The sequence below is a fragment of the Neomonachus schauinslandi genome, chromosome 6 (genome assembly GCF_002201575.2).
Source record: "Neomonachus schauinslandi chromosome 6, ASM220157v2, whole genome shotgun sequence".
Classification (NCBI taxonomy): Eukaryota; Metazoa; Chordata; class Mammalia; order Carnivora; family Phocidae; genus Neomonachus; species Neomonachus schauinslandi.
Genome location: NC_058408.1, coordinates 140,070,779 through 140,094,569, shown reverse-complemented (window position 1 = coordinate 140,094,569; position 23,791 = coordinate 140,070,779). Strand labels below are relative to the sequence as shown.

The 23,791-nt window shown below is 41.4% G+C and overlaps 1 protein-coding gene and 1 pseudogene across 1 annotated transcript in view; one reads left to right on the top strand and one right to left on the bottom strand.

The window, feature by feature from the left end:
- The window catches only part of GFRA1 (GDNF family receptor alpha 1), a 220,619-nt gene that overhangs the window by 139,416 nt on the left and 57,412 nt on the right, over window positions 1–23,791 (top strand). The window contains exon 5 of the mRNA XM_044916607.1: window positions 21,286–21,622. Within this exon, the coding sequence (XP_044772542.1) occupies window positions 21,286–21,622 (337 nt within the window). The remainder of the gene's footprint in view (window positions 1–21,285; window positions 21,623–23,791) is intronic.
- LOC110589373 lies at window positions 1,854–2,452 on the bottom strand (annotated as a pseudogene).

The following is a 23,791-nucleotide window of genomic DNA, read 5'->3' as shown; positions in this document are numbered from 1 at the left end:
AAATGAAGTATGAAATGTATGGAGCCAGAAGCTAGTCCGGGGAGAACATGTCAAACCATTCAACATGTCAAATAAATACACGGTTTTATTCTTACCAGTGCCTGCTCAAGTGCTCTCCTACCTGGAGTATACTCGACAATGTAGCATATACAATAATATACTCATCAATTTTTGTTCAAAACTCTGTATTCTTCTCCTTAAAGAGAGCCTCCTGAGTTATGTACGTTGTGACACCACAAAATCTGGGATCTGCTCAGATAGTGGATTTGTTCCCATCATGGCTTGGTGTTTGTCATTCTCTTGCATTTTTTTTTTCACCTTCACTACATGTATAAATATATACATAGATGTGGGTATTGTGTATGTGTACACATTGTTTTTTAGGTATTTATTCTTTATGTAAATGTTACTACTCCGTACATAGACTCTTACAACTTACCTTGTTTTCAGATATTCTTTTGGGATTTATCCATCTGGATGCATATAGCTCTTGTTTATTCATTTTCATTGCCTTTTATAGGATGTGACTATCTCAGAATTTGTCCTGTCTTCTGTCAGTGGGTACTTGGGTGATAATAGTGGCTAATTGAAAGTAAACAATGAATAATGAAAAATCTTGTGTTTATTCACATGTCCGGTAGGTTCTCTATAGCTGGGGTCCTCAATTGCTTTTGCTCAGATATTCCCCAAAAGAATCTTAGAAAACTGTGAACCTCCTCATTGTTAAATAGAAATATAAAATATTTCTGCTTAACTTCATGTAGTTGGAAAGGATTTAATTCATGTAATATTGTAACATAGTTATTTAACGATAAAATTAAGAGCACTCTTTTCAAGGAGTTTGATGAAATGAAAATAGTGTAATGATTTGATTCTCACTAGCACCATTTAAATAATATACTATTAAGATTTTTCTTAATAGTTAGAAAGTTTATATCACTCTCTTTGCCCCTTGACCTTGAAATTCTATTCTTTTCCATCCTCGGAATTTATCTTAATGCAATATATTTTTATGCTTGACAGTCTTTTATTGATCACCTCATCATATTCTTCTTTCATATTGATTCATACGAGTTCTATGTGATTTCTGGATATCATTCTTTTATCATTTTGTGAACTTAAATATCTTATCCTAGTCTATGGCTTATCTTTGTACTTTGTTTTTGGAATGTTTTGGTTGTACTAAATTTTTTATTTTAATGTAGTCAATTTATTAGTCTTTCCTTTATGTTTGGGGTATGTGTGTCTTATTTAAAAGTTCCTTAACTATCTTAAAGTCATAAAGATCATCTCCTATGCTTCCTTCTGAAAGTTTTAAAATTTTGTTTTTTTCCATTTAATTCTTTCATCCACTTTAGAATTTTTTTTTTTGTCTTAGAAATTTAATTTTATCTTTTTCCAAGGGGATACCCAGTTGTCATAAGACTATTTTTAAGTAGTTCATCATTTGCCAGCTGATAGTTTCTGCCAGATTCTAACTGTATTTTATTCCTTAGGTATATTTGCTTCTTGAGTTTTTAAGAAGGGGCTATTTTTTGCTTGGCTGACATTTTTCCTTACAGGTAAACAGCACATTTATACCATACCATTTGTTTAGTTAGTATTCACTCACTTGAACTGAATGCAAATAGGTAGATTTGTCTTGGAATAATAGGGGCAAAATTTATATGGCTTAGCCTATAGTGAACACTATAAATGTCAGCATGAACACTATGAATGAATGAGTGAACAAATCAGTGAATTATGTGATAGAATTCTGATAAAATTGTTAAAAAGTACCATACTGGTTATGGCTTAGATTATTACTGGCTTGTTATACTTCTGGTTGTGGAAAATTGATCTCATTAATAGATTTAGTCTTCTAGGAAGCCATTTCTTTTAGCAGTGCAGTATTTCTCAAAATGTGGTCTAGCAGAATCACATGAGAAGTGTGTTAAACTGCAGGTTCCTGGGTCCCACCACAGATCCACTGAATCACACCCTAATAGGAGTGGGATTCAAGCCCTCCGGGAGATTCATCTGCTCAAAAAACAGTAAGAGTCACTGGTTTTTGTTTGTTTGTTTTGTTTGTTTTTACAAGAGAACAAATTACACCTTTATTTATTTACTTTTCATTAAATTTAAATCCTTGAGGGGTCAGCATCACACGGATTCTGTGGCCAATGGCTTTAGCAGGAAGGTTGCTTCAGAATTTGGCACAAACCATGCCACTGTTTCCATGAGCATGAGTTACTTTTCCCCAGATTACTCTGGTTTTGTTTGGTTTACCACCAGGAGTCACTGTGTTGTTCTTTGCTTTGTACACATAAGCACATCTCTTGCCTAGACAGAATTTCGTTTCATCTCGAGCATAAACACCTTCGATTTTAAGAAGGGCTGTTTGCTCCCTCTGGTTCCGGAGACCCCACTTATAGCCAGCAAAAATGGCCTTGCACCACAGCCTTCCAGACATAATTTGGAATTATAGGAGTCTTGTTCCCAGCAGGCCTCCACAAGCTCCAAGATGGCCAAGAGTCACTGGTTTAATCAAATGTCCTTCAGAGCCCCAGTTCAGATGTTCTCCCAAACAGAGCAGGGACATGGTGGCCGGCACACCTCTTTGAACAAAGCCAGTGGACTTGGAGGTCAAAACACATCAGAGTGAGACACATGGGCCTGGGACTGGGTTCCTGGAGTCTCATACTCCTGTCTTCTCAGGGCCCTGATGCCTTGTTCCATGACTGCCTTGTGTGGGCTCCTCGGTTCTGTGCCTGTGAACTTCCCTGGTTGTGGTTTTTCCAGCCATGTACCTTGTAGGGGAGAGAGGGGGGAGTTCAGCCAGGACAGGGACCCTGTCAGCTGCTATCTCTTTCTCTCCGTCAAAATCCACATGACATGCAGGTAGCAATGGCAACCTATGGGTATTTTGTCATCAGCTCAGAGCAAAGGGAGCCTTTCAGAAATTTGGCTTGGGGACTCACGCATGGAAACTGCCTTGGCTGCCATTTTGTACGTTGTCTGGGCCACACAGAATAACTGCCGGGAGGTCAGTGGACCCTTCATGCTCTGCTAAAGACAACTGAAGAATTTTATTCAAACCAACCTCTCGAGTAGAATCACTAGGACTCTTAGGTTTTAGAAAAATAAATAAATACAAGAGAAGGGACTAGTCCCATTTGTTTGAGACGCGCGGGGCTCAGGGTCCTAAAACCCAGCCTCAGGAACCGACTCATCACCAGTAGCCAAAATGCTCCAGCACTTCTTCTTTGCGGTAATTCAATTTGAATGGACTTACACTCCCAAGTATATGAACCGTACAACTGGTTTTAAGCACGGATAAAGCCGGGATCATCCCCACCTCCATCCTGAGTGGTACAATCATTTTTTATTTCATTCTGCTGGGCAGTCACAGCAATTAATCTCCCAAAGTATGAAATGTTTTCAAGTAAGGCATTAAAAATATCGGGCTGTTAGAGGGGGGAGTGGTCCTGTGCTTTACTGTAGCTGTTCTTCAGCTGCACCGGGGCATGAAGTGGTGAAAAGCCTTCATTTCATGCAGTGGGAAAATAAGGCCAACTTCAGCTTTAATCTTTATTATGAGGAGTCTCATCCCTATTGGAATGTAATGAGTGGATGCACCCCATTTAGTTTAAAGTAACAGATCTATATAGAGTTGTTAATTTGTAGATAAATATGGGTTTTCTACTATTGATGTTTCTTGATCAGCTACAAAGTGGTTATATTAATACTGAAACATTATTAATCAATACTTTGCTCTTTAAAAATACATCAGTAAGACTACCCAATTACCTTTAAGTATATATCAAAGGGCACAAAACAATCTGATGTGTACTCAAAGTCCATTAGAAGCCACCAGGCATATTAATTAAAATTTCTAGTTACAATGAGCCTCACAATGCTTTTGGTAACCAACAGTTCCTGGCTAACTGAATACCTGAGACGTGCAAATCCATTTCGGGGCATGAAAAGGTCTTGGGGATTTTTGCCATAATGAAACCCAGGGACGACACATTAAGGGCTTTTACTTAGGACCATGAACTGAAAGATGCGGAGTGCTTCTCTCCGGTGTGTGTTGAAAGGAAGGGCGGAATGCTCATACTTGGAAATGAAGCATTCCTGAAGTGGTAGTGGTTTTCAGGTAGTACAGGTAAAACCTCACTGGAGATTAAAAACAAAAGAGAACACGAAGATGTGTGACACAGCCCTTTCACGGTCTTGCTGTGCAGCTGGGCATCACTGAACTTGAGCAGTCTGGGTGTGGCAATGCTGACAATGAATAATCCCTTTGGCAGCCATTTGTACTGATGGAAGATTCTGAATTTGTGCTGAGACTAAATAATCTTTTGTTTTGTCATCTAGCAACAGCAATAAACTTTCCTTTCAAACTTTCGGTTCTCCCTATCGACAGTCCAGCTGCATCTCTTGTCCAAGAAGATCCACTTAACCAAACTGTTCACCAGACTGGCATCCATAACTCACAGACCGTGTAGGAGCTTTAAAAAAAAAAAAAGGAAGAAGAAGAGAAAGCATCAGCTCTTAGGATCCAGGAATGTGATTTATAGTAATATGCTCACTAAACAAAACTCGACAACCAAGACTTGGATGCCCTGAGGAACTTTCTGTAATGGTAGTAGACTCTACAGCCTCATACATTTCTAATTACTTTGTCAGAGAGGGGTAGCTTCAGCCCTTGCAAAGGAGGCAGCCAAGAGGGAACATACCTGAGATCCACATTTCAACATCCCATACCTGCGCTGCTCATTTGGGATGTACTCTCTCGCTGCACCCCCTTGGCATCTGTCCCTGAGCCATTATCCAGCACAAACCATCCACTGAGACTAGTGTGAGGTGTAACTGATTGTCATTCAACGCAAGTGAAATCTTTAGGTGAACATTAGTCACTGTTTTAGACACGTTAGCTTCAAGTGGAAGCAGTCAATTACAGACCAGAGGTTTTATGGCTACATTATTACCATCATACTATTAGGTTTTCAGCAGTAGCATTCTATTTGATCGATCTGTGCCAGGACATTGATGGATAGCTTTGTTCTTCAAATGTCAAATATGTGGGACTTCTGTACTTTATGTATTTACTGACACACTAATCTCCTGTGGATACCTTTTCCCCCTTTGCAGTGTTTGGTCTTAGCAAATGATTGTGACCCCTTTCCCTAGAAGATTGTGTGAGGTTTGTGATCACATTCATAATTTCCTTTCTATTCTCTCTCAAATGCAGAGCACTCCAGAGTTATTGGTACTTTAAAGAAGTCTTTGCCACACTAAGAGGACCTCTCATTGCTATCAAGAAACAGATTTAGACAATTGTTTTCACTTTTCTTTTTAACATGCAGACACCATACTAGAAATGAGTTCCCAGTTTTCAGGGTATAGGCTAGGCTTCTAAAGTTTTGGTTCTCTGTTATTATACTATTTGACCTATCTTTCTGAAAGACACATTTAATTTTTGCTTCCTTTTACAAATGTATTCCTAAGCCAAACCTGGTTTCTGAACTGCATAAACCACCACTACTACCCCCAAACATCACTAAATATGGTCCCACTTAAAATAGTGAACAGAACTTCTTATGTGAAATCCTTGAAGGGTCTCATAGAAGACTCTAGGGGATAGTTCGGTTCTCCCTGTCGACAACTAGGGAGTTCTTGAATCTAATATTGAAGACCATCTGTCACACGTAATAAATAAAATAGAAACTGAGAAAATCTTGTTCTCTACCAAATGGCCAACTGGACTTCCATTTTGTTTTGTTTTGTTTTTCCCAAGAACTTCGTGGAGGGCACTTGCTAATCCTGGGAATGCCAGCTTTCTTCCTGAGTCAGATCAATCTCCATTTCAACCTTCATGCTTCTACTTTGGGAACCCTAGTTCTACCATATTTTCCACTTTAGGAACTTTCTCAGCTCTCTTGGCTCAGTTCATTAGCTAATGCCACAGGGAGGATTCTGTCTGATCATTCCTGATAATGGGGGCAGCTCTAGAAACATCAGGGGAAATTCTCAGGAGCCATTATTCTTTTTTTAAGGCCAAAGGTGCAAAGGCTAATACCTGTGTTTGGCACTATTGTAGTGAGAAGGCTAAATCACAGAGATACAAGGTCTGGCTTTGTGTGGTTCTTCCTGTACCATAAAATAGGATTTTTCTGGGGTGCCTGAGTAGCTCAGTCGGTTAAGCACCTGATTCTTGATTCTGGCTCAGGTCTTGCCCTCAGGGTCATGAGTCTGGGTCCCATGTTGGGCTCCATACTGGGTGTGGAGCCTTCTTTAACCAACAACAACAACAAAAATAAAAACAAAGCAGGGTTTTTTATAATATAGAACCTCTTCTATCAGTGCAGGGGTATCGGGGACCCAAGCCATCCTCCTATAGGGCAGAAATTCACTGCTGCTCTTCATCCCTCCATCCCTTCCCCACTTAAGGGCAGCCTGGCTGGCCATCATGAGGCTGGCCTTCCTCATGTCTCTTGTTCCTGAATGCCCTAGCAAAAGAGTGACCCTGTACCTTTGGCACATCCAGGGGTGCTGAGAGCGGCATCAGCAGCTGGCCCTGCACGCCCGCAGTTGTGCTGAATGTCATTCTGATCTCTCTAGGCATAAAGCTGATAAGATCATCTTGACCCCAGCACTCATATCCAGCTTCAGCCTCGACACTGTTCAAGTGGCATTTCTCACAAAAACTAGCTGGTGTACAAGTCCAGATCTTTACCAGAGAAGGCACACTTTGAAGCTTGCAGGAGTTTTGGGATTGAAACACATGCATTTTGCCCAACCTATACCTGTCTTGACTAAGCAAATAGCTAAGTGGAAATATTGGGCTCTAGGAGCCGGGGTGGTTCTCAGTGAACAACCAGGCTTCTTAATTTATGTGTGTACATTGGGGATACAACCCCATAGCTGATATGCTTGTGTGAGAAACTGAGGAAAGATGTTCTAGAAGCAGCCTGAGTGTGCTGGGTTTCACACCTCCCTCCACAGACTCACAGCATCCGGTGGACAGGAGCCAGGTGGGAGAATGCCTCCCAGGGAGAGGTGGCTTGGTGCCCACGGAACACCAGACAGATATAGCTGTATTTACTTTGCAATTCCTGCAGGAGACGGAGTGGCAGATTAAGTTGCAGAGACACAGTGGAGGTCCTGAGTATGTAAAATGCCAAGGTTTAAATTTAATCCTTGAGCTAACTGGTGTAGTTCTTCAATTGGGGATCTAACAGGAGTTATACTGAGGCTCAGAAGGGTAAATGTGTAAATGCATTTGGAACCAATTCAAAGCTAGAGATGAAATGAAAAGGAACAGTTGCCAACATACCATTAAGATAAAACACAGAGGTTCACTGAGGCATGTAGATGGGTACACACTCGCTTGTTCTGTCTGCTTCCTCTGCAGCTCATGGGAGGCAATGGGGCGTGGGGAGAGGAGGCTTTGTTTTAGCCCACCTTGCAAGTATCTGTGCTAGGGCTACCTGGTAAATCTAGCCTAGGCTTGATTCTGAAGTTACACTGGGAACATGGGCAAGAAGAGCCCTCTTGTCAACAAGATCTTCGTGGAATGAGGCATGAGGCCCCAAAGAGCTACCTACTAGAAGGCACCTCTTAGGGACTACATTCCTGAAACTGAACAGAACCGACCAGAAAGCCAGGATTTACTAGGAAAATAAGTGGGGGTGCAGATGGGTAGTAAGTATGAAAGGTTTAGCTCACTGGAAGTCAGTGAATTCCAAGTCTGATCAATGGAAGTACTCAGGTACTTTGTGAAAACACAGATTCTAAGAGGCTGGGACAAGACCCAGGAATCCATGTTTTTGTTTTTGTTTTGTAAAATTTGCTCTCTATGGGCTTCTGATGCCTCCTAGGTTTGGTCACTCCTTGAAGGAACCAACTCTTCAAACACTTAAAACCTATTTGCATAAAAGAGAAACAATGTGCTAATCTTAATTAAAGTAAGTTGCCTAAGTACCCTTAACCAAACAAAATATTAACCCAACTTGACATGACACACCTTCTTGAATGAAGCAAACCATCATTAAAAATGCATATGTAGAATCCGGATTCACAGATCTGACTACTGAAGATGGATATTCCTTCCCTCCATCATCTTCTGGAACGTTGGCCACACTCAATTCTAGACATTCTGCCCTGGCTACTGGCTTTTTCTCTGGAAATGGCCTCCGCATCTGGCTACTGGCTTTTGAGAAAGCACACTCTGTAAACTCCAAGTCCTGCCATTATTATTCAAGCAGCTTGTGTTTCTCTTCCCCAAAGAAACAATTGAGCTGTAGCAGATGAGTGATGTTTGCCGGGCTGTGGTGAAGGTAAAAGCCACTGCAGGTGGAGCAGCTTAATGGGGTATTAATTGGGAAGCAGGTGAAGGCAAATAGGTAGCACAGCACGTATGTAAATAGGCTCGTGGGAGGAAAGGCATTGAATTTTATGCTCTTTAACTAAAAATAAAGACCTGATATTTAGCTTATCTTTGCTGAAATCCCCTTTGCTGAAAACAACTGCCAGCATCATCAGTGATTCATTATTATCTCACCATCATTCAGGCTACTTAATAGGATCTTCAGCCTCTTCATTTTTCATTGTTTTAGCTGATGCTTTGGCTTTGGAATGCATACTTTCCCTTCTCTTTGTGTATAGAAGAGGCCAGAGTCATTTTTACAGATTGTGTAGTGGAAGTAACATTCGAGCCGCTAGCCTGCCTTCTGGTGGCATTTTTTTGCTCTAGCTCCTTGGAGAAAGACAGCTAATGTACAGCATGACTATGGCTAATGAGCCTACCAGGAACGCATACATCCAAATGGACAACGTCCTTCAAAGTAGTCACCTTGAGAAGCAAAACACTTATTCTAGTGCTATCATTGGCTCAACACCTTTTCAAGAAGAGTCACTTCACGGGTTATTGTCAGAGATGATTTGTAAGTCTCCCAAATGAAAAAAAATCCTTATGTATATTTATCACTTATTTTCTACCCCTGAGCATTGTACAACATTATTGCCTGCTACATTACCACATTTAGCACTAAGTGACGTTTGGCTTTTAAAATCCATCCCCGATGCAGAGATTTGCTGTTGCTCAGAGTATTCTGAAGAATATGCCTCAGGCTCCTAGGGAAGAGTTTCAAGAAGTGTCTGGAGTGCTGGCAGCCTCCTTGGGCTAAGAGTCCTGCTTCCCAGAGCGATTACTTTGCCTGGCACACACTTAGAAGTTTCTAAATTTGAGTATGCCAGTTTAAAAGTTTGCACGTATTATTATTATTTTTTTTTTAAGATTTTTATTTATTTGACAGAGACACAGCGAGAGAGGGAACACAAGCAGGGGGAGTGGGAGAGGGAGAAGCAGGCTTCCCGCAGAGCAGGGAGTCCGATGCAGGGCTCGATCCCAGGACCCTGGGATCATGACCTGAGCCAAAGGCAGACGCTTAATGACTGAGCCACCCAGGCGCCCCAGGACATATTATTTTGAGGCTATTTTTTTATTTAACAGTAACGTAGACAATTAGTGAAAACAAACCATTGCCTATTTCCCTTCTAATTAGTCCTCTATGAGGTGATACGTTAGTGGAAGTGTGCAGAGGGACCTAGATTCTTTTTTACTTGGTTGACCAACATTCAGTGTTTTTCTCTAGAGAGAAGTAGCACTGGTTTTGAAGATGTGCTTAGCCTTTTACTGTTGATATGACTAAGTATCAGTGGAGTTCGCACAGCCTAAATATTGGTGGAGCTACAGTTTGTACCCCAGAAAATGAATTAGGTTTATGTTATCATGTGGATCTTTTCCTGTAGTTGAAGTACTCATTAATTTTACTGCTAATGAGATGTTAGCAATTAAATACCTTTAATTAATGAAAATCAGACAAAAGCAAGGGGCTGGTATCTATGTCTTCATAAAAATAGGGAAGATTTTTGTGGATCTCATCGTGAATTTTTTTCCTGTAGAAGGACCACAAATCTGAGCTCCTTGGGATCAAGTGTTCTGGTCCAGAGAAAGTCATTAAAATAGTTCACTTTTAGAAAATGAAAGGAGTAGGCATTTTGGGGGATGTTACAAAGATTATCTGAGATTGGAAAAAAATACTCATAACCGGGAGCCAGTCCTACATGTAATAGCAAATTTCATGGTTGAAGATGCAACAGGATTGAGTACAATTAATAGTTCTGAAGCCGTCGTTGAGTTCTGGGGTAGGCCCTGAACACATAATTAGATTATTAAAAATGGCCTGTCTTAGGCTGACTATTACTAAATTGAAATCCAATTATGGCTTTATGATTTTGCTGAAAAATATTTAGCTGTTTTGCTCGAATCCTCGGAGAAGATCATTTCCTCTTTGCATCAGAGTTTGCACATGTCACAATACATTTTCCAAACAAATCTGACCTCAATTATCTCGGAATTAATCTTACATTAGATAAAACATATTTTAATGAGTGTTTTTATGTGTGATATCATAACTGTGTCTCTCCATACTTGAGGAATTAAAAGATGACGATAGAGGACTTCGCAGAATATCTTTTTAATGAGAGGCATGCATTTTTTAGAAATAACAAAATCGTGCCATCTTAATACACGGAAAGCCTTTGTGCTCAGATATGTGCCTGAGTGTACTGCAAGACAAACTTGGTTCAGCTTTCAGTAACTGGCATTGGAACTGTAATAAAGCAGTTGTTTGCAGAGAGATGGGCTCAGAAATTTCATGCACTCCTGCAGTGTGGATTTAAATGCTAAGTTAAATATTTATGAACCCGAGATTTTTATAATCGATCATTGTATGATTTATACACCGTAATTATAATTAGGTTGAAAGAGATTTTAAAAAGCCAGTTTCCTGGTAGCCAAGGCCATTAAATTACGTGAAGCTGCCAAAACAAAAATTAGGTGGGAACCCAGCCACCGCGTTCTGAGCGCCTGTCCCCATATTCATGTACAATGAGGCGTGGCACCTCACAAGCCATCTCACCTGGGCAACCATTCCTGCATCACCTGCTATCATTTTTTCATGCCTGTATTTCAAACCTAGTTGTACATAAACAAGAGAAAACTTCAGAGATCCGATGTATAACAAAAGGAGAATGTGGAAGAGGTTGGAAAGGTTAATTAAAAATGTAATGATCCCATTTGCTGAGACAGCACTATTAATCATCTTGCAGCAGCAAGCATGTGACTCGCACACCACTTACAGGAGGCATCTGATTTTTTTAAGGTACGGACGGGGCTGGTGGACCCCAGGGTGCCCATTATGAAAATGGAAGCTCGAAAGAGTGAGCTTGGGGTGAGTGAGCATCGGGTGAGCCCATGACTTGTGGTTAACATTGGGCACGGTCTTCACCAGACAGAAGAGTTCTTTCCAAATTCACAGGTCTTCAGAAAAATTCAGTCACTGTGAACCCCAGAGAAAACTTGGGCATGGCTCGAGGTTCAGTGTAGTCGTGTAATGTAGGGGAAAAAAAAAAACCGAGTGAGGAGGAAATCCATCATTGTGTAATACAATATGCCTGGAACAGTGTATGAATGACAAAATGGGCTGCAAAGAGCCAACATGTGCATTTTAAATGTAATTTTTAGCACCCCAGCTGGAAAAGGCCGAGCTCTTGAAGGATCAGTTGCAAGGGTCACAACCTGTATGATCAGATTTGCCATCTGATGCACGTGGATATCAGAAGACCAGACTGCACATGTAAGCTTCCAGAAAAGCTTGTTCTGCCCCTGTGAAGATCTTGAAGATTTTGCCCATTTTTTTTTCTTTTTTTCTTTTTTTTTTTTTTGCTGGAATAACACGTTAGAGGGATCCTATTAGAAGAAGAACACTAGTTGTGTTAACATGGTAATTAATCCAGTCAGAAAGAAAGAGGAAACCGGTTGTGAATTCACTTCTGCAGCCCAAAAAAGAAAGGCAGAAAGATTCCCAGAAATTGGCAGGCGTTCATAAACAACGTTCTCTCCCCATGCCTTGTGAACTTTCTGCTTAATAAACCACATCTTCATGCAGGCCTTGCAGATTTTAATATATTTACTGTTTTATTCCACCTCATAATCTATAGAAATGGATTTCTAGTTGTTTCCATCTGTGTTTCATCCTGAATCATTTTGACTGGCTAGCTAGCTCCCGCATCTGCCAATAATGGTGGCATTTTCTAAGTGTAAATCTAAGTGTAAGTAATGAGGGGCTGTGGCCAGAGTGATAGCCTCTTTGATTAGGGACAGTGTGAGGATTGTACTTGGGATAAAGGCAGTTCCTTGCTCCAAAGGAATTTAGAATGTGAAAGCTTCTTCCGGTGCATAATTCATGCCTGACACCTCCACATCTCCCAGTGTGGGAGGGATCTTTTACTTTTGCTCTGCCTGTAGGTCAGGGTTGGAAACGTTGGTCCATGTACTCTTTGAAACAGCAAATAGCCGAGAGGTTAGCGCTTTCCAGTGCTGGGATTTTTTTTTTACATTCTGTCCCTGATCACCAAGTTTTATCCCAAATACTTGATGTCATAATCAGAAAAGGCATTTTTTTTTATCATAACCATCAAATCAAAGAACCTTGAGGCTTGAAGGGAACTTCGATATATCATCTGCCAAATGGGGAAACTGAGGTCCACTGGGGGAAAGCTGAATTGTATGAAGACACTCGGATAACTGGACCACATTTAAAATCCCTGACTCCTAATTAATTCATTGTTTTGGTTTTTTGTTTTTTGTTTTTTTTCAGCAACACCTGACCCTTTTGTATTCCCTGGTATCTGGGAGCTGGCCCTCCCATTGCCATGCAGGTTTTACCTCCCGTGCCCAGGAAAACAGGAAATAAGTCACATCAGATGTGATCACAGCCAAAGAGGCTTAGAATGATGACAGAGAAAAGCAATACGTAACCTGCAAATTAACAACATGGTTCTAGCCAACTTTGAAAGGAAAAGCCAGTTCGATGGCATTCTCTAGAATACAGTGCTAGGCTGATGCTGGAGAGGGGCTCCTTAGCCGGCACAGCCCCCACACAGACGTCCTCCCATGAGAAAAAAGGATTTCTAGTAATCAGCCTTCATTCTGAGAATATTTCCCATTCAGGCAGCATCCCAGACATTCTACCAAGTTAAAGAATGAATAACAGCAGATGGAGGGAGAGATTAGAGATGGAGGGGAGGGGGGGAAAGCAGCATTTTAGTGCTGAGCTCTGAAATGAGCTGTGGGGAGGATGGTGCTCAGAGTTATGGCAAAGCTGTCCGGAAGCCTTCTGGGCAGGCCAGGAGGCGCGTGCGCCCAAACCATAAAACACAGGCGTACTCCTGCTCCTCCATGTGCTGTTTGAGCTGATGGCCAATTGGGTGTGACTCAAGTGGCCTAAGTGGAATCATTCTGCATGTTCCCCCATCTGCCCTCGAGTCATGAACGTAGCATTTTTGTGCATGCCCTGGGCGGGGGTGTCTATCAAATAGATAACGGGTATCAATCTTCTTACCAAATGAAAACTCAACTCTCATTTACGTGTCCTATGATTTCAGGAGTGTTTAACCAAGAAAGGAGGCTAAGGGGTGCTAAGAGTTGCTGCTTTCCATATTCTGTGCATGTTAAAATAAACTTTTTATTTTAATAGGGTATATATGAATCTGGGCTGTTTTTGTTTTATGGTTTGTTTGGGTTTTTTTTTTTTTGCCCATTGTTTATTTGAACATTTTCAAACATGTGGAAAAAATTTTACAGTTAACCCATCTAGATTCTATCATTAAATTAGAATACAGTTGGGGCACCTGGGTGGCTCAGTCATTAAGCGTCTGCCTTCGGCTCAGGTCATGATCCCAGGGTCCTGGGATTGAGCCCTGCATCGGGCTCCCTGCTCGGCAGGAAGCCTGCTTCTCCCTCTCCCTCTCTCCCTGCTTGTGTTCCTTCTCTCGCTATCTCTCTCTGTCAAATAAATAAATAAAATCTTAAAAAAAAAATAAATTAGAATACAGTTGCTTTAAGTATCCATCTATCCATCCTTCTTTCCACCTATCAATTAATTTACGTTTTTAAAATGCAGATATCAATATACTTCTCCTACATGCTTTAGCGTACCTATTAATAACCAGTTTTTAATATTTGTTTAATTTTTATTCCTCTTGAGGTAAAATTTATGTATGTACAAACCTTAGGTGTACCATTCTGTAGGTTTTGACTCAAACTTCTATCAGGATAGAAGTTACCATCACTCTAGAAAGTTCCCTCTTGCCCCTTCCCAGCCAATCCCCACCTCCAACCCCTAGAAGCAACCATTCCTCTGATGTTTTTCATCATAAATTGGGTTTGTCTGTTCTAGAACTTCACATTTGTAGAATCATCCAGTGTGTATTTTTTGTGTAAGACTTTTGTTTTTTCCTTCAGCATAGTATTGTTGAGCTGTATCCATGCTATTGTGTGTGTCCGTAGTTCATGGGTTCTTATTTCTGAGTGGCATTCCACTGCACGAATAGACCACAGCTGTGTAGCCGTTTTCCTATTGATGGATACGTGAGCTGTTTTTCCAGTTTTTGGTTATTATCAGTATAGCATAATCATGCTCTTATCCAAGTCTTTTTTTGGACATATATTCTCATGTCTCTTGGATAAATACCTAGAAGTGGAAATGCTTGCTTATAGGGTAGTGGTATGCTTACTTTTATTAAAAACCTGCCCAGTATTTCCCCCAATTGATTGGACAGTTTTACACTCCCACCAACAACGTATGAGATTCCAGGGGCTCAACATCTTTGAAAATATTTGGGGTTGTCAGACTCATTTTAACCTCTGTGGTGGGTGTATAGCAGATCTCATTGTGGTTTTCGTTTGCATTTATTTCCCTGATAACTAATGACGTTGAATGCTTTTCATGTGCTTATTGGCCATTCATTTAGCTTCTTTTGTGGAGTGTCTGCTCACGAATTTGGCTCATTTTTCAATTGGGTTGTTTTTTATTATTAAGTTCTGGGTATTCTACATATGTTTTAGATAGAGATCCTTTGTCAGATATGTGTTTTGCAAATATTTTCTTCTAGTCTGTGATTTGTCTGTTCCTTTTCTTCATTTCTTATCACTGTCTTTTGATGAACTGAACTTTTAAGTTTTGCTAAAATCTAACTTACCAATTTTCTTCTTTTATGTTATGGCTTTCTATGGTCCTAAGAAACCTTTGCCTACTTCCAAGATTATTTTGTTTCCGTATAAAAAATTTGTGATTTTGGCTTTTAGGTTTAAGTCTATGATCCATCTTGTATTAATTTTTATGTATGGTGTGAAGTAGGGGGTTTTGTTATTGTTTTTTACATTGATTTTCAATTATTCTAATACTGTTTGTTGAAGAGAACTTCTCTATTAGGTATTTTTAAGTGACTTTGTCAAAAATCAAATAATTATAGATGTGAGGGTGTATTTAAGCCAAGTTCTGTTTTACGTTCCATTGTTTGACTTGTCTATGCCTATGTTGTACCACAGTGTCTTGCTAAGTACAGCTTTGTGGTAAATCTTGAGATCAGTTTATACTGATCTCCTCCTTCAACTTTGTTGTTCTTCAAATTGCTTTGACTATGCTACGTCCTTTGCATTTCCATATAAATTTTAGAATCCCCTTGCCAGTGCCAAAACATATTATGATTTGAGGATAACTGATATCTTAATGATATTGAGTTCTCTGATCCATGAACATGGTATGTATTTCCATTTATTTAGGTCTTCCTTAATTTTCTCAACAATGCTTTCTAGTTTTTAGTGTCGCGATCTTGCATTGTCTTTTGTTAAATTCATTTTTAAGTGCTCCTTTTTTGGTTCTCTTATAAATGGAATTATGTTTTTAAATTTTGTTTCCTAAAATTTTGCTAATAGTTTAAAAAAATGCAACTGATTATTGTATATAATTTTATATCCTTTGACTTTGATAAATACACTTATTGATTCTAGTAGTTGTTTTGTAAATTCTTTAGGATTTTCCAAGTCATCTGCAAATAGAAATGTCATCCTTTCCAATCTCTGTACCTTTTATTTCTTTTCATTGCTTTATTGCAATGGCTAGGACCTCTAGTACAATGTTGACTACAGGTGGTAAGAATGAATATCCTTCATTTGTTCCTGACTTTATGGGGGAAAAGTCAATATTTCACTATTAATAGGATTTTTACTTGTAAGGTTTTTTATAGATGTCCTTTATGAGATTGAGAAAGTTTTCTACTATTCTTCGATTGCTGAGGATTTTCTGTTGTGGAAGGAGGGCTGAAATTTGTTGAACGTTTTTTCTTTGTCCATTTAAATAATCATATGGTTCTCTTCCTGTTTGTTTATATGGCAAATTACATTAATTTTTAAATATTAAACCAGCCTTGCATTTTGGGATAAACCCAAGTTGGTCTTGGTACATTATCCTTTTAACATATTGCTAAATGCTATCTATTGAAATTTTTGAGTCTATGTAAGGAATATTAGTCTATAATTTTCTTCCTTTGTCTTCATCAGGTTCTGCTATTTGGGTGAGACTGGCCTCACATATAAAGTTGGGAAAAGGGTCATGAGAATATTTTGTGTGAATGAGAATCAGAAACAGAAAGCCAGTCACATATTGATCTGTGAGCTGGACATCAATTCATAGGGTTTTTTTGCTTCTCTGAATGTTCCAGGTTTGTGCATTCTGGAATTTGTCACAGGCTCTGAAATAATGGTAAAGAGATGGTGCTCTGGCAGGGTTATGTATTGATGAAAACAGAATCAGCTGAAAGTGAGTTTGCTAAATGAAGTAAAATTTAAGCAGTTTATTTAGACATAAAATGATGCTTTCTATTCCCACTTTGTACAGAGATTTTCCTTTGAAATATTGCTTTTCTTTTTGATAACATTAAGAAGAAAAAATTAGAAGTGTAAATAGTTTTACCAACTTTAAAAAGGAAGCCTTCTGACATTATTATAATAAAGCAGGAATACACTGGGCCAATTTTTTTTCTTTTAGTTTTCTTAAGATATAATTAACATACAGCTCTGTATAAGTTTGAAATGTATGGCATAATGACTTGGCTTACGTATATTGCAAAATGATGGTCACAAGTTTAGTTAACATCTTCTACCTCATATAGATACACACACAAAAAAAGAAGAAAAATGTCTTTGTGTGTGTGATGAGAACTTTTAGGATTTACTTTCTTAGCAGTTTTCAAATATAACACAGAACATTGTTAACTATAGTCATCATGTTGTACAGGACATTTCCCATTATGTTTTCTTTACCCATTCATCTATTGACAAAACTTAAGTTGTTTCAATGTCTTGGCTATTATAAATAATGTTGCAGTGAAAATGGGGGTTCAAATATCTCTTTGACATAATGATTTGGTCTCCTTCAGATGTATGCCTAGAAGTGGAGTTGCTGGATCACATGATAGTTCTAATTTTAATTTTTCAAGGAAACTCCACACTTTTTTTTTTTTTTTAAGATTTTATTTATTTATTTGACAGAGAAATAGCGAGAGCAGGAACACAAGCAGGGGGAATGGGAGAGGGAGAAGCAGGCTTCTTGCCGAGCAGGGAGCCCGATGTGGGACTCCATCCCAGGACCCTGGGATCATGACCTGAGCCGAAGGCAGACGCTTAACGACTGAGCCACGCAGGCGCCCTCCACACTGTCTTTCATAATGGTTGTGCTGATTTATAATCCTACCTCTGGTGCCCAGGGTTCTCTTTTCTCCACATCTTCACCAGCATTTGTTATTTCTTGTCTTGACGTCAGCCATTCTAACAGGTGTACAGTGATACCTCACTGTGGTTTTGATATCCATTTCCTTAATAATTAGTGACGCTGAGCATCTTTTCAGGTACATGTTGGCCATTGGAATATCATCTTTGGCAAAATGTCTATTTAGGTTCTTTGCTCTTTTTAAATGGAACTATTATTATTATTATTATTATTTTGCTACTGAGTTGTATGAGTTATTTATATATTTTGGATATTAACCCCTTACCAGATACATGATTTGCAAATATTTTCTCCCATTTCATAGCCTGCCTTTTCATGGTATTAATGGTTTCCTTTACTGTGCAGAAGCTTTTTAGTTTGATGTCATCTCATGTGTTTATTTTTGAGGTTGTTGCTTGTGTCATATCCAAAAATTCATTGCCAAGACCCACGTCAAGGAGCTTCTCTCCAGATCAATTTTTTTTTTGAACTTATATGTTATACAAACTACTTTAAGAGAGAAATTTATATTTCCTGGACCTCATATGTTGAGTTTTATTATTTTTACTATAATTTTATTTGGCACTTATGAACATAGAACTATAAACTTTTATTTTGTAATTTTACACAACTATAAAAACAATATACACAAATTAAATATGAACAGAACTTTGTGAACAATGAAATGCAAGTTAATAACATTAATGCAAGGGGTAATACCATTTTGCTGAAGCTAAATTGGTTCTTACAATTGGAATATACTCCTGTTTCAGCATGAGTTGTTTTGAGTTGAGCAGACCTGTGTTACTGGGTGTGATGTGATGACTTAATTCTTCTGCCTTTTTCCTCCATTTGAACTTCTGTGAACTGTTTGTTCATATATCATTGGCTACGTCATTTAAGTATTAAGTGCACCTCTGAGCCTCTATTCTTTTCTTTTTAGCCAGAGATCATAAAGCACCATTCAATACCAGGACAAGTGTAAATGCAGGCAGTAAAATTATGTACCAGTATCTAGCCTTCAGGGCCTAATCCAGATGATCCAGAATTTGATTATTGGTCATATTAATTTATTTTAGACGCTCATGAAAAATGGATAATTTAGAAATCTCCTGGGGAACTCTAGACCTTTGAGAATCTAAATCACTATTGTGGATGGGCCCAAGAGCACCATGTTAAAAGTCCCAAAAGAGGAAAAGACAGGAAGTGTTACCAAGGCCTGTAGATCCTGGTGGTCCTATCAGAGCACATGGCGAATATTTCATTTCTTGAGTCTGGAGGAGCTTGAGTGTGAAAACAGAGGAGCCAGAGAGAAGCTAGTCTGGGAAGGTCATGATGGAGAAAATGTACCAGGTGTGCTTGTTAAACCAGCAGGGATCTATGTGCAGCCATTGGCCTCTTGTACTGCTCACCCAAGAAGGGCTGAATGTCTTATTTATTGCCTTTCACATTAAACTGTTGGATTCAGATGTCCTTGCAGGAACCTGAACCTGAGGCATAATAAGGTACTGCTCATGGTGCCAGGGTATAATTTGGTGATTTCAGACTTTTGCATATCGGGCTTTCTTAAAGCAAGACGCACCATCAGTAAAACAGGGAGTCTTTTTCTTTCCATGAAATGTAAACTTGCTTTGTGTGCCCTTCACTGATGTACATTTAAGAAAAAAAAATTGTAGTGAGAACATTTAACATGAGATTTACCCTCTCGACATATTTTTAAGTGTATAATACAGTACCGCTGATGGTGGGTATGATGTTAGACAGCAGATTTCTAGAACTTAGTCATCTTGCATCACTAAAACTTGATGCCTCTTGAATAGCAACTCCCCATGTTCCTCTCCTCCAGCCCCTGGCTATTAGCATTGTGCTCTCTGTTTCTCTGAGCTTGAGTGTTTTAGGAACCTCCTGTAAGTGGAATCATACAGTAGTTGTCCTCTTGTGACTGGTTTATTTCATTTAGCATAATGTCCTCACGGTTCATCCCTGTTGTCACACCTATGGCAGGATTTCCTTCTTTGTTTAAGGTTGAATAATATGCCATGTGCCCTTTGGATGTACACTAAATGCAATGCCCTGTCTTTCAGACCCACCCGACCCACTTGGACTCTTTCTCCACTCTTATCAGTTCTCCAGCCTCTTGTCATTTCCCAAATGCCTTCATGGCCCCCATCAACTGGGGCACAAAGAGATTGAAAGGGGGTTCCAGAACAGAAGCAGGGGCCTGAGGCCTGAGCAGGAAATTCATGGAAGGGTGGGGGGAGACAATTCCTACAATTGAGTGGGGTGGTCTGCTACTTCTTTGCTGGCTGCAGAGGGTCAGTGCTACACCTAATGATCAATTTTCCATGGATCACCTTAGAACCTGGCCCTGGAAGTTTTTTCCATCACTTCCCTCCCTGTGAAAACACCTGTATCATGGTGTCAAGCTACATTTCCCTTGTCTACTCATCTTTTTTTTTTTTTTTAAGATTTTATTTATTTATTTGACAGAGAGAGACACAGCGAGAGAGGGAACACAAGCAGGGGGAGTGGGAGAGGGAGAAGCAGGCTCCCCACAGAGCAGGGAGCCCGATGCGGGACTCGATCCCAGGACCCTGGGATCATGACCCGAGCCGAAGGCAGTCGCTTAACCAACTGAGCCACCCAGGCGCCCTGTCTACTCATCTTTTAACTCGTGGCATTGGGCCTGGTCCTGCCTGCCAGTCCGCCTGGCTACTGCAGTGGGCCCTGCCTCCTCTATGCTCTGTCTCCAGGCCACACAGTGGCCAGCGTGGCAGTGGACAGCCCTGTTCCCTCTGAGCACAAGCACAGAGGGCTTGGGTGGAAGGCAACATATGTTTTGTGAGATCCCTGAGGCCTATGGTTTGTAAGCCCATTGAAATCCTATCCAGAATCCTAGCTGAATTTTTCTAGTTTGCAGCCTCAATACTTCTAGATCCCACATTTTGTATGTGGCAAGTTAAGTGGTAACTGAGGTTTGCAGATTTTCATGTAATTTATTCTGGTTTTCTTCCAATGGCCTGTGAGCTAGAACTTAAACACAGCCTCGTTATAGTTGCTTCTTCCTGTTTAGAGAGCTGGCATAATATTTTGTCTTCTGGGCTCAAATAACCATGTAATTACTCAGTAATCATATAGTAATTAGCATGTACTATATGCATTTATTACATAATTATATTCCTGGAGGATTGCATGGCAATTATACTTACATTCAGCATATCATTTTATATAATGTATAATGAACAAGTATATAATTTGTTGCTTTTTTTCTTTTATTCTAATTTCAGTTTACCAACCAGGAGCTGGAAACTCGTTCTCCTGTTGCCTTGTGTATACGCAGTCAGGCAGGTGCCTGAGCTCCTTTGGCTTCTTGGGCCCCACTCGGTCCCGCCTAATTATACATCTAAGGGAGCGCTGGGGGCTTGTGGGCTGCCCTGGGCTCCCAGCCTTTGCACTCCTTACACGTTGTCCTTGTCAGGAACTCATTACCTGTGAGCTTCAAAACGCAGCATTGATCCGAGCGCCCAGCATCGCCGGGGACACGGCCGGACCTGTTAGAACAGCGCGCACGTGAGCAGCCGGGCGCCCAGCCCTGCGGTCACGCCTGCCTTTCTTTCCTCTGCAGTGGAGCACGTTCCCAAGGGAAACAACTGCCTGGACGCCGCCAAGGCCTGTAACCTCGACGACACGTGCAAGAAGTACAGGTCCGCCTACATCACCCCGTGCACCACCAGCATGTCCAGCGAGGTCTGCAACCGGCGCAAGTGCCACAAGGCCCTGCGGCAGTTCTTCGACAAGGTTCCGGCCAAGCACAGCTACGGGATGCTCTTCTGCTCCTGCCGGGACATCGCGTGCACGGAGCGGAGGCGGCAGACCATTGTGCCCGTGTGCTCCTACGAGGAGAGGGAGAAGCCCAACTGCCTGAATTTGCAGGACTCCTGCAAGACGAATTACATCTGCAGGTAGGCGAGCGCCGGCAGCTGGGCGGTGGTGAGTGAGCTGGCCGGGAGAAGCTTTGCGGCTGCTTCAGGGGCCGAGCTCCCGGTTTCTGAGTTTCTACTGGGCGGGTGGGGGTGCGGAGGCCGAGGGGAGGGCAGGCGGTGGAGCCTACTGGCCAGAAACTGACCTCTGCCCTCGGACTCCAGGGTTCTTCCGAAGCTGGTCAGGCTCTTGTGCAGAGGAAGGTTCCCGTCTTTAACGCAGGGGATGCTGTGACAGGTGCTTAGTAAGCACAGAGGGTCACCTGAGGCCAGGTGAGCGTGAAGGCTCGTGCCCACTCAGCAAGCTCTGAGCTGCTGCCAGGGATCTCAGGGGGTTAACTCGGGGGGAGGGGGGCTGCAGATAGAGAGACTCTTGACTGTCAAAGTCTGAAGTCTGGGAGAGACCAGCGAGAGAGACTGAGCCCTGAAGAGAACTTCCAGAATGGCTGGGATCTGTTCCGGGCTATTCAGTTGTGCCAGTGGCTAAGGCAAGTGGGCACCTCCTGCTCAGCCATGCTTCTGGATCGCAGCCTCCAGCAGAAACCCTGCTAAGCTTGGCCCTGTTGTTGAAAACAGGGGCTTCCTTTGCCTTTTAGGCCATTTTAAAAAATTGATTTTAATGTTTGAAGGAATCCATGAACACGTTCTCTGTGGGTTTTTTTTTTTTTTAAGGAATATAGAATTAGGTAGCTGCCCCCTTCACTCTGCACCCACTTGCCCCCAACTGTCACTGTCAATAATTTGATGTATGTCCTTCTAAAACTTGGGGTTGAATTCAGCTGCTGATGGAAGCAAGCAGATTCTGACAAGCAGAGTCTTTACCGCCTGAGGCAATGAGCGTGCTGCTTTCAGATACGCAGGCTGGATCCTGGGCTGGAGGTTTAGATGGGGCCTCATTTTGACAACACCTGTATTTTGTCCCTGGGGTAGAGCCAGGAGGCTTTGGACACCGTCTCTGACAAAATCCTATGCGCTCAGTGAATGTTCACAGGTGGACAAGTAGATGAGGGTGTGACTGTGTGCTTGTTTGCTTATAAACTCCCCATTTCTAAAGAACAGAGAGCAAGGGGGGGGGATGTCAAATTTTGAAGGTTCTGGTGAGTTGCGTTTCTGGTCAGTTTAAGTTTTACTCTGATAGAATGGCATCACATTCTTTCCTGAAACTAGTTCTAGTAGGGACCAAAGAAAACTAAAAGTCCTCATTATCTGTAGAAACTTCTCATGCTGAAGATTTTTCTGGAGGTAATGCCCCTCTATTTTTTTTTTTAAGTTCTCAGCAGGTAACTTGCTACATGAGAAAGAATTAGATGAGCAGTCGTGTCCTTGGAGGAGTCAGGTGTCCTGCAATGCAGTTTCTCCAAGGACTCTCTCACTCCTAGACCTTTGTTCCATTGAGACCTTCTTAGCTATGGCCTAGAAGCAGGGGACGCTTGCTAGAAGGATGAGGCAGGTCCTCCACCCAGCAATAATCTGGGGAAGTCAATCAGCCAGAGACTAAAAGAACCCCCTGCTGGAGATGAATGTGGCTGAGGAGCAGGACACAGGGAAGAAGCATAGGAGCAGGTTGGGAGGGAGCAGAGATTCTGAACAGCTCTCCTGTGAAGACCCCTGGATTTGAAACTCAAGTTCCTGGTGCCCCTTTAGTCTTTGAGCAGAAGAGATCCCTCTTCTAGGAGCAGGACTGCATTTCTAGGATCTTTCTTGGCTTAAAGCCAGACAGATACAGCTCCTCCCTGTCTTAAAGGTAGATGTTGTCCTCTTTACTGATGGGTCCAAGCCAGGAGGCCTCAAGACAGGAAGCTGTATGGGGGATGGAGTGGTGGGTGAGCCCAATGAGCAGTGGCCGGGAGGTGGGAGAGGTGATGGAGCCTCTCCCTTCTCTTCTCATGAGGTTGGTCTTGCACACGAGCTCCAGAGGAGGTCTGAGGTGGCTCTGGTACAGGCTGAAAGCTTCCGTGAGCAGTTCATCAGCATTACCTCAAAATAGAGAATCCTTCGGGCATCTGGGTGGCTCAATCGGTTAAGCGTTCCACTCTTTGATTTCAGTCCAGGTCATGATCTCAGGGTTGTTGGATCGAGCCCCGTGTCAGGATCTGCACTCAGCCCGGAGTCTGCTGGAGATGCTCTCTCTCCCTCTGCCCCTCCCCCTGC